This window comes from Poecilia reticulata, linkage group LG10 (genome assembly GCF_000633615.1).
Source record: "Poecilia reticulata strain Guanapo linkage group LG10, Guppy_female_1.0+MT, whole genome shotgun sequence".
In the NCBI taxonomy this organism is placed as follows: domain Eukaryota; kingdom Metazoa; phylum Chordata; class Actinopteri; order Cyprinodontiformes; family Poeciliidae; genus Poecilia; species Poecilia reticulata.
Genome location: NC_024340.1, coordinates 11,991,149 through 12,002,100, shown reverse-complemented (window position 1 = coordinate 12,002,100; position 10,952 = coordinate 11,991,149). Strand labels below are relative to the sequence as shown.

Genomic DNA, 10,952 nt, shown 5'->3' with positions numbered 1-10,952 from the left:
AATTATTTGGCAGATGGTGCTTAAATCAATATTTAAAATGCTTTTCCAAACAACAGTGTTGGAAGATGTAAGTGATTTTAGTGAAACTTAACAACACAGCACTGAAAGGCAGCGGTGTACGTGTATGTTTCCTAACTGTGGCTAAAGCTGCTGCTAGCTGGTTTACTCTCCGATTGGAGTCAGTTTATTTTACAGAGTTAGAGAATGGTGAATTGACAATGAGTAATAACAGCTATATAACACTTAAATGCTGTTATTAACCTTACACTTTATTATGTCCTTAAGATAATGAGTATTCGTGAATTTTTCAGTCAGGTTTCCTGAAGACTGTTGAACTGAGGCCGAAAGCGCCACGTAGGCAGGCATTCACAATYGATCTGCACACGGATCGTTCTCTTTCCTTTTTATTGACCAATAGTAGAAGAGCTGGACGTAGAAGCTAGCCCACCTCATTAGCATACCCTGAGAAACTGATCCTTCGAAGCATAGACATAATAAAAGAGTATTATGTCTATGTCTTTTACTCTTTATTTCTGTGTTATTCGTCTTCACCTTTTGTAATAAAGGTTGTTCCATAGTAAAAAAGAAATTTGTCTGATTCTAAAATGTTTAATGTATACATTACAAGGTATATTCATTTTCAAATGCTCTCCAGATCTCAGGTAGTAACAGTTAAATAAAACTATTATGTTTGAAGGCTTAACTTTAATCAGTCAAACCTATTTGCTCAGGAATAAATTAAATACTTGAGTGAACCAAAAGATTTTACTACTACCTGACTTAATATCCGTGTCCACCTCCACTCATAGGGGAAAATTAGCGGGAGTTTTTCTAACAATTTGCCGGGAGTCATGCGTTCTCTCTCGGTGCACCGAACCTGGAGCTCCCGGCCAGCTGACAGCTGGCGAGGGGAGCTGCTGTTAATGCAGCGGGAGCAGACATCTCCGAAAACGTCGGAGCAATATTGGAATTAGGTGATTTATTAATGAACTGAGCAGATATTTCAGATCTATCCATCTACATTCTCGCCTAAAAACATTGTAAAAAATAATTTTGTGTAATTTTAAGTGTAATACAGCAAAACTTATTTTGTCGTCATTGCTGCTTTTCTGAACACCCGCTTTAAAGGCTGCAGAGCCTAAATTCGGACACAGCCATTATTGTTTTCGGTTATGATAAATGACATATTCAAAAATATTGGAAAGGATATGGGTTGTTCACTCTTTGCAGATGATGGAGCAATATGGAAAAGAGGGAAAAATGTTGAGTTTATAGTAAAGAAATTACAAAAGGTCATTATTGATATAGAGGTGTGGGCTCTGAAATGGGGATTTAAATTCTCAGTGTATAAAACAAAAGTAATTATATTTTCTCAGAAAAAAACAAACAAAGTAATAGAATTAAAATTATATAATCAAAAACTAGAACAGGTAAAGAGTATAACATTTTTAGGTTTGTGGTTTGATGAAAAATTTAAATGGAATATTCACATTCAAAAGTTTGTTGATAAATGTAAGAGAAAGTTGAATATATTAAGGTGTTTGGCTGGTAGTGAATGGGGGGCAGGCAGACAATCGTTAAAACAGATTTATACAGGAATGATAAGTTGATTTTGGTTGTTTAGTTTACAGTTCAGCAGCTAAAACTCATCTAGATAAATTAGACAATATTCAACATCAAGCATTAAGATTGTGTACTGGAGCATTCAAAACAACACCAACAGCAGCGTTAGAAATAGAAACGGGAGAAATGCCATTAGATTTAAGGAGAACTAAACTAGGAATTAATTATTGGTTACATTTGATGAGTAATAAATGTGATCATCCAACTCAGAAAATTTTAAAGTCATGTTGGGAAAAGGAAAAGAAAGAGATAAGAAGTTATGGATGGAAAATTGAAAAGGACGCAAAGGAATTTAAAATGGATGTTTTAGAAATTAGTCAAACAGATCCAATATCAATTATACCACCCTGGATTCTACCAGAAACAATAGTAGATATATCATTAATGGTAAAGAAACAAGACAAATCAAATGTGGTAGATAGATATTCAGTGCAATCACATTTAAATCATTATCGACATGTCCAAATTTACACAGATGCATCAAAAATAGCCGGAAAAATAGGAATAGCATTTGCAATCCCAGAATTCAATTTGGAAATAGGGAAGCGAATTACGGATGGGTTATCAATTTATACAGGAGAAATGCTAGCTATACATTACAATGGATAGAGGATGTAAAACCACTGCAAGCAATAATTTGCTCCGATTCTTTGATAAGCCTAAAATATAACAATACGGATTGTAGGATGGACATCTTATAACATGCTCTATTTAGAATACAAAATATGGGGTTAGTAGCTGTTTTTGTATGGGTTCCAGCACATAGGGTAGTGGGTAACGAGAGGGCTGATAAAATGGCAAAGAAGGCAATACATAATCCTATTAGTTTTACTGTTAGGACAAGTAAATCTGAAGGGAAAAGTAAAATCAATGAGGAGCTGATGAAAATATGGCAGAAAAGGTGGGATGAAGGTTTAACAGGAAGATGGTTTTATAAAATTCAAAAGTTTGTAGGAAGGAAAAGAAAGGGAAGAAGAAACAGGAAGGAGGAAAGAATAATAACAAGGTTAAAGTTTGGACATACCAGGCTTAATTATACACTTTTTAAAATACAAAAGCATACAACTGGAAAGTGATTATTGTGAGAAGTTTGAAACAATAGAGCATGTTATTTTAGAGTGTTATAAATATGAAGATGAGAGAAGATGCATGTTGAGAGAGTGTGAAGGTATTAAAGAAAGGTTTAATTTATCAGAGTTTTTGAGGAGGGATTTGGGGAGTAGACATATTCAAATAATTATTTGGTTTCTTAAAAAAACAAAGGTATTTCATAGAATCTGAGTAGAGTAAGATGGTTGTGAATGTGCAAAGAATAATGAGGAGAGGTATATAAGCTATATAATAGTAAGAGTTATATAAGTAGGTGTGTGTGTGAGAGTGTATGTTTAGTCAGAAATATTATGGGGATTAGGTATGAAGTATAGATCATCGCGAACCACACTCCATACCAGTAAGTGGCAGTAATGCTTCTGAAAGTTTGTTGCCAACCGCCAATAAAAAAAAGAAGAAGAATTCGGACACAGCTGTTTTTTGTTAGACTCCCCCTAGTGGTCTGGAGCACTTCCGTTTTCAGCGCTTTTTGTTTGCATCTCTTTTTGTTTGCTGCATTAGCTTTTTGTTTGCGTCTCTTTTTTTGTTTGCATCGTTTCTCTGTTGCTGCGCGTTTGCGCCTGTCGGCCACAGTAAGAATGAAAACCAGGAACTACTGGAGCACCAGCTGATCGTGTTTTACACGGCAAAGACTGAGGTTGCCAACCAATGTGTTGCTCTAAAGTCAACACCTTCGTGCTTGACTGAATGTTGTATCCTCATGGATAAACTAAGTGACTAATACAGAAAGTTTATGGTCAGATGGGCCAGAGATTAAGATATTTGGTCAAAATGCTAAGAAGTATGTTTGGAAGAGGCAAAGTGCGGCTTTAAACAAAGTAAAACTGAATAAACTATAGAGCATTGTGAGCATAATCCTGATGGAAGGTTTAGCTTCCAGTGAATGCTATGTTGTTTCTCTCAGTGGTTCTTGCTGCAGCGCCACCAAAGGCAAGGAGGGGAACAGGATGCTCAAAGCTTGTTTATTTTGGCACAAAATTTGTTCCATTTTCACAAAACAGCTGAAAATGGAACAAATATTGACATTTGGGTTCTGAATTATCCTTCAGAAAGCTGTGACCTGGATGTCAACCATCCAGTCTGTATGAGGAAAAGAGCCGATTTAAAATAAACTCATGCTGAGAAGAGATGACACATATCATATCCAGCCAGAGTCAGTGATGCCCAAAGTCGGTCCTCAAAGGCCGACATTGGCCCTTTAGGACCCTGCATGTTTCAGTTCTCTCCCRGTGGTAGTAACAACCTCCTCAACAAGTCAATGTTCTTCTTAGGCCTCTCATGAGGATTCATTTGATCCAGGTGTGTTGAACCAGGGAGAGAACTAAAATATGCAGGATATGCCGGCCCTCCAGGACCGGCATCCTGGAGGGCCGGTCCACTGCACTAGATGTTTGTTGTTTCATACAAAAAAGTGTTTACATGAGGTACTACTTATTCACTCAGACTTTATTTGGGCTGTATGCATTTATTTGACCAAGTGCAGGTCATAATTCTAGCTGTAAACAAATCATCAAAGTTCTATGTCATATAGTGACATAATGGAACAAGAAGAGTCCATAGAAGTATTTGAAAACCCCAAATTAGTATGTCATTTACTTCCATAATTCTAACCAGCACTGCAGATATTTGTAACCAGTTGATTCCATATGAAGCAGCAGGTTTAAAGCAGTTTTAATTCTCATCACAGCAAAGCTTGAACTGAGCAGAAGTGTCTCAATCAGTCTGTCTGCTGTCTGTGTGTGTGCGTGTATGCGTGCTGGAAAGGCTCCCAGTTTGAAGTGTGTGTCATGAACATCAGTGTTGTTTTTCCTTGAAACCGCCGATAGAAATGAGTGAACATTCTGCAGAAGTGTGACCATGTGCTGCTGCAGGGAGACGGGACCGCCTCTGGTCAGAGAGCGGCTCAGAGTCAAGCTGTCGGCGCTGAGCGTGTTCTACCGAGGGTCCGCAAATTGAGCTGTGGCGGAGTTTCAGGATGCAGTGCTGCACAAAGGCTGTTTGTTCAACCTACAATGTTTTATGTGTGTGGTTAGTCTTTCATCAGCACACTCAGTATTCAATTTACATACTGTCTACTGATCCAGCACTGAATGTTAAGCTGTTTATGCTCCCTCAACCACTTTATTCTGACACTGAGATGTGTGTGTGTGCGGGTGTGTGTCTTAGACAGATTGCTTCGCCCCCTCTGCCCCCTCCCCTGTGGTTGTGCAGTATTGTGTTCTGGTAATAATGATGGGTTCTGTGCTTCCTAGTCTCCCTCCCAGTAGGACAAGCACATAAAAGGGTCCTTCTCAGGGTAGTCATGTGTGTGCGACGTCTCTGTGTTGTTATTTTGCCACTGCATGTGTGTTTTGGGTGTGAATGTGTGCACATTTCGGTGCGAGTGTAAGAACATCATTTTCGGCGGTGCATGCTGATTGTGCTTCATGCTGTGCGCGCGTCCAACCCATCAAGGTTCACATTGGTACTCTGGTTTTCTGTTTCTGCCTCTATTTCTTCTGCTCTCTTGCAGTACTTCTTTCTCTCTCCATCTATTTCTCGATTTCTGCCTCCCAGATGACATTTTTTTTGCAGTCTCCTGACTGCCACATATTGAATCTTTAGAAGAGAGCCTCCTCATGTTAATATTACTAATCAAGGCAACCATATAGTAGGGAACAAGACATTCCAGATGGATGAACTCTGAATTCCATACAATATAAAATCTTTAAATTAATTTGGGAGTCATTAATCTTTGACAAAATGTGAAATCCCAGTTTGTAGAAGCCAAAAGGAGCCCTGAGCTTTGAGCCCTGACACGTGGCATGCAGCAGCTGAGCTGTACATGTGAAACCAATGAGGCCAGAAGTCTTGGAAATTATTCCTTGTTTTTACACTTATTAATGTATGGAAGCATTTAACTGCCAGTGACTGGAAATAAATTCAGGAGCCATGTTTAAAACCTCTCAGCTTTCATGAAACATACCGGTGTCTTCATGGACTCATTCACTTACATAGAAGCATTTTGCAGTTACAGGAGTTAAATGCGAAAATGTTTTCTTTATAATGAAATAAAAAAAAAAAACACTTATGATGAGATTTATATCTCATTCAAATCAAAATATATTCTCTTTTAAACAAGAAAGGTTGTAACAGTAAAACAGCTACACATCTTGGGATTTTTACGTCATCAAGAAGAAACAATGTAGGAGCAAGCCCTTTTATGCCCCTTTAGGTGCTGCTAACAAGTCAAAGTGACAGGGGAGTGATTTTTTATATCTTGTTAAAACAGGTTTAGCATCTTGTAACAAAAATTTCTTGTAATAACAAGAAATAAAACTAATCTTGTTTTAAGGAGAACGTTTCTCTCTTCAATGAGTTTGACAACTTGTTTTATCTTGAAAGTTTTTCGGTAAATGAAGATACTGCTCCGGAATTCATTTTCCAGGTTAATAGGTCAAACCTTTTCTGTGGACAACCAAGCTAGGGCATAATATATCTTACGTTATATATAAATGCTGATCTTTTTAAGTAACTCTTCAACAAAGTATCTGAAAATACAATTTAAACGATATGATCGTCACCTGTTAGAAAGTGGGCACTGCAAACTCTGGCATTGTTAGTTTCCGCGCCTCCTGTTTTTAGCTGTAGATTGTTGAACCACTTTTCTCGTCTTTTTTCAGCACGTTTTTTTATTTTAAAATTAACTCCCTTGTAACCAACTACCTTCGGAACATGAAAATAAAGTTAATCTTTCTCTCTATTAGAACAGTTGGAACAGAGGTGTCCAAAGTCGGTCCTCGAGGGCCGCCATCCTGCATGCTTTATTTCTCTCCCTGGTTAAGCACACCTGGATCAAATGATGGCTCATTAGAGGTAAAAGAAGAAGATTGACATGCTGAAAAGGTTGTTACTACCACCAGGGAGAGAACTAAAACATGCAGGATGCCGGGCTCGAGGACCAACTTTGTGCACCCCTGAGTTGGAACAACCGTACAGGACACAGACTTTGGCCATTTTGATGCTGAATCAACAGAAATAAATTAACTGCATTTACTTCCTGCCCTCCATCTGCATTGCGTGACGTCGGCACTAAACCAATAGATTTATTATTGCACCTTTTACTTGACGGCTGATGGCATCAGAGCATGGAGGATTATGTTTTTTTACTCCAACAAAATCAAAATTTGAGTTATTTGATTTGAAGAAATTGACAGAACATTTCCATGATTTTTTTCTTGGTTTTTCACTGCAAGTCTTTAAYTTTTGTGAGTTCTGTTAATTCTAACCATTACATCACTCATGACTCTCCTGCAGTATTCTCACCCCTTCACACTGTTCAAATGTTTTCCCTCACATCTACAAATTTTAATGTATTTTGTAGATATTTTAGATAAATATAAATTACACATAAAAGCAGATTTAATAGCATGGTCTTTAATTAATCAATTATAATTAATCAAATAAAAAAATATACTGATAACATGAGCAACATTTTCAATTCAAAAATCATTTTGCCATTAAATTATTGCATAAATAGACATATGAGCAAAATAACAACAGTATTTATTGCTTTTTTCTCTTATTTGGATCATTCAACCATCAGATTAGATCGAAGTGTTTGTTCTATACATTCATCTTTCCAGAGTTTCAGGAACTTCTGATCATTCATGGAACTTCTTTAGTAATGTGGACTGTAGATGATGATGTTAACGTTAGCTGCTACTCCATGTTTAACATGGAGTAGCAGCTAAGTCTTAAATACCTTTTCTGATAGGTTAACTTCTTTTAGCACAACTTGAACCCAAATAGTAAACAGAAATGAATCCTCAGAGGGCCAAGAGAAGAAGCTTTTTCATCCATTGCCGTTATTTACAGATTTGTCAAATTTATGGGTGTACCAGGAAAAAATAATTGAGAAAAATCAAAATTGAAATGAACATATTAAAGTCTCTGCCCTAATATAATCTAACAGAATTTGAAGCATGTCAGGGTAAACTGATTTAAAAAGAAAATATTAATCAATTAACAAAATGTGATTGTTGTATATCAGGCAGTTTTAGTAGTCCCTCTGACATGCCATCTKACTCTGTCCCACCAGGATATAAACACTTTCCACTCCATGTAAGACAAATGTTTGCCTTCAGACTACATTTACCTTCTCTCACACAACATAATATGTTTCCTAGGCTTCACACAGTTTGCTCCATTTTTTTAAACTGAAATATTAAGGGGTTCTAACACATATTTTGTTCATTTTTATAGGAGATTATATCTATGAAAAGGTGTTTTTTATTGTTTAAAGAACAAGCAAGTTTCTGTTATTTTAAATTTTAGATTCGAAAAAATATTTTTTCTGCATTTTCCATGGCTTGATATATTTTATTTATAGAGAGATAAATAATTCAACCTGAAGTTATGATAAAAAAGGTTTTCCCTCTATTTCATTTTGATGTTTGCTTTTCATACCACATTTTTAAAGCTTGTAGAGGTGGTGCAAAACCTGCTTGCAATGTTTGCTTTGAGAGTGATGATGGAGAAATTTTCTTAGCTGCCCTCTATCTTTTTACATCTATAGAAACCAAAGGATAGAACATTATTGCGTGACTTGCAAAAGGACACTGAGATGGTGATGAGGTGTGTGGTGTGTGTGAAACAGGAATGGAGCAGGAGTCAGGTGGAAGAGAGGCTGAAGATACAAAGGTATGAAAATCAGAATGAAGTTAAGATAGAGTAGCTGCATGTGAATGACAGACAGGTGGAGGAGTGAGGTGATGGAGATGGATGAACTCCTCAGGCAAAACAACAGCCTGGAGAAGATGGTGAAGAGGAGGATGCTCTGTGAAGTTGAGGATGAAGATGTGTGACAGGAGGCTAGGTGGGGGACTAAAAACAAACATTTACATGATGGTTGTGAGTTCTGCTGGTGAAAGGGTGAACATGAAACTATCAGAAACATTTGACTGCTGCTCTTATGATTTTATAGTTTTGCTGTAAGCTGGTGTGTACAACTGAGTCCTCTGCTTTTTTTTTTTTTCTTCAATTGAATTAGGGTCGCTGGTGTCACTTTCACAGTTAACTACAAGAAGCAATTCATGTTGACACTGCTGACCTTTGAAAGAAGGAGAATCCATCAATTACCAGCTGAGTGGCCCCACCTTTGCATAAACTCTGCTAGCAGAGGAAACTTGCTAAAGGCAACAATAAAACACAACCACAGTTGCACAGTAGCACAGTTGGTAGCACTGTTGTCTTGCAGCAAGAAGGTCCTGGGTTCGATTCCCAGCCTGCGGTCTTTCTGCATGGAGTTTGCATGTTCTCCTTGTGCATGTGTGGGTTTTCTCTGGGTACTCCGGCTTCCTCCCACAGTCCAAAAACATGACTGTTAGATTAACTGGTCTCCCAGAAAACGAACGGTCCGTTCTTAACATTTTGGAATAAGAAAAATAGCATTTTATAAACAGATTAACTCGTGTTTTGGACTGCCTATTGCTAGCAGATCTTTTCTGACTGAGCCACACCAACACATTTAGAGATGCATCAATGTTGGTATCAGATGATATTAGTCATTTTTATTTAAAATCTCAGTTTTGGCCCCATGAATAAAAATTAGCCGATATTAACACACAATATTTATTTCCATCTTGTTGCCACTTGTTTCTGGAAGAGGTTGATCATATGGTGTTTGTTTGATAGTGATTCAGCGAAGAATTGTAGGAGTTTAACAGAAGCAGAGAAGCAGTGGTGAAGTCAGCAGGGTGGTGGTTTTTTAAGGTGTTAAAGGGTAGTGAAATGTCACATATGAATAACGTCTGTAAATATCAGTTGTTGACCATAAGGATAATATCTGATATCGATATCGGCTCAAATGTTCCTGTCAGTGCCTCTCTGCATCCATGACCTGCATGTTTGGGCTTGTTGCTCTTCTGGAAGCTGATCATCGACAGCAGTCTCAGGTTTTAAGCCTCTAGCTGCTTTCCTTCCAGGATTGTCCTCTGAAGTTCAACATCAGATCTTACAGTGATGACAGGTGGTCCATGGAGAGTTTTCCCCTTCATGTTGGTTAAAAGGTCCATGTTGGTTAAAAAGTCCCATTTAGAGCAGCTCAAGTTTTTCCATGTTTGTTGTGTCAACTTCATGGTATGTGGCAAACTGCAAAGAGGACCTCCAATGTCCGTCTTCCAACAATGACTTTCTTGTGGCTATTTAGCAAAGGTTAGATGTCATGTTGTTTGTTTGTCACACAGCAGCACACTGAATGTGAGTTTGATGGCTCTACCTTTGCAAGGCCTTGTTGTCGATATTTACTGCTCCATTTTTCAATTACTATTGTTATCGTTTCCTTTTTTTCTGTTTCTCAGGTGTGATACTCTCCACATCCCAGATATTCCCCTTCCTAGCTCCTGTGACCGACTGTGTTGAAGCTCACCGCGTGTGCTCCACTGACCCGCAGTGTGAGGCGCTGTACCGAGGCTTGGAGCTGTGCGCGGTCGATGCAGCAGTCGCACCGCTAGGGGAGCAAGAAGCATCTGAGTGCCTGGAGAGACAGGACACCCTGTTGGCCAAACACCCGTCACTTCTGGCCTGCAAGTGCCAGCGTGGCTTCAGGAAGGAGGAGCGGTGCCTCCGCATATACTGGAGGGTTCGCCTCCTGCCAGGTAAGCTAGATCCCCACTGGGGCTGCCGTGAGTTAGGGTGCAGAATAATAATAATATTTTTAAATATAACTTTATTTGGAAGGAGACAATATATAGTTCAAACAGAAACGTCACCATTTGGTCCACTGTATGAGAATGTAGCATAGGCTAATTTGCATCTGCGTTCATTATTAACAAACATTTTTACGCACAAATAAATTAGGAAGAGTAATTTAGCTAATACATATTTGTTCCGTCAATGACAACAAAGTAAAACTTTACCCAAATCAATCAATTAAAAAATATTTTATTGAACCCATAGTGAAATTAAATAATCAACCAGTCTAAGAGTGTTTTCAGGTCATTAAAAAAAATTCTTAAATAAATATACAGAGTGAACTGAAGACTACTGTACAATATGAAAGAACAGTAGTAGAAAAATCCGTGTATGGTTCGTTCTTTGGTTTTTTTGTTTCAAAATAAAATTAGAAAAACCAAACAAGCATGTGTTCTTTTCTGTTTTTTCGTTTTTAAAACAAAATTAGAAAAACGGCAATTGCAAAAATAAAGAAAATGAGCTGTCAATTTCGGTTTTCATTATTT

The 10,952-nt window shown here is 37.8% G+C and overlaps 1 protein-coding gene across 1 annotated transcript in view; it reads left to right on the top strand.

The window, feature by feature from the left end:
• Window positions 1–10,952, top strand: part of LOC103471152 (GDNF family receptor alpha-4-like) — an 87,362-nt gene that overhangs the window by 38,353 nt on the left and 38,057 nt on the right. The window contains exon 3 of the mRNA XM_008419980.2: window positions 10,074–10,370. Within this exon, the coding sequence (XP_008418202.1) occupies window positions 10,074–10,370 (297 nt within the window). The remainder of the gene's footprint in view (window positions 1–10,073; window positions 10,371–10,952) is intronic.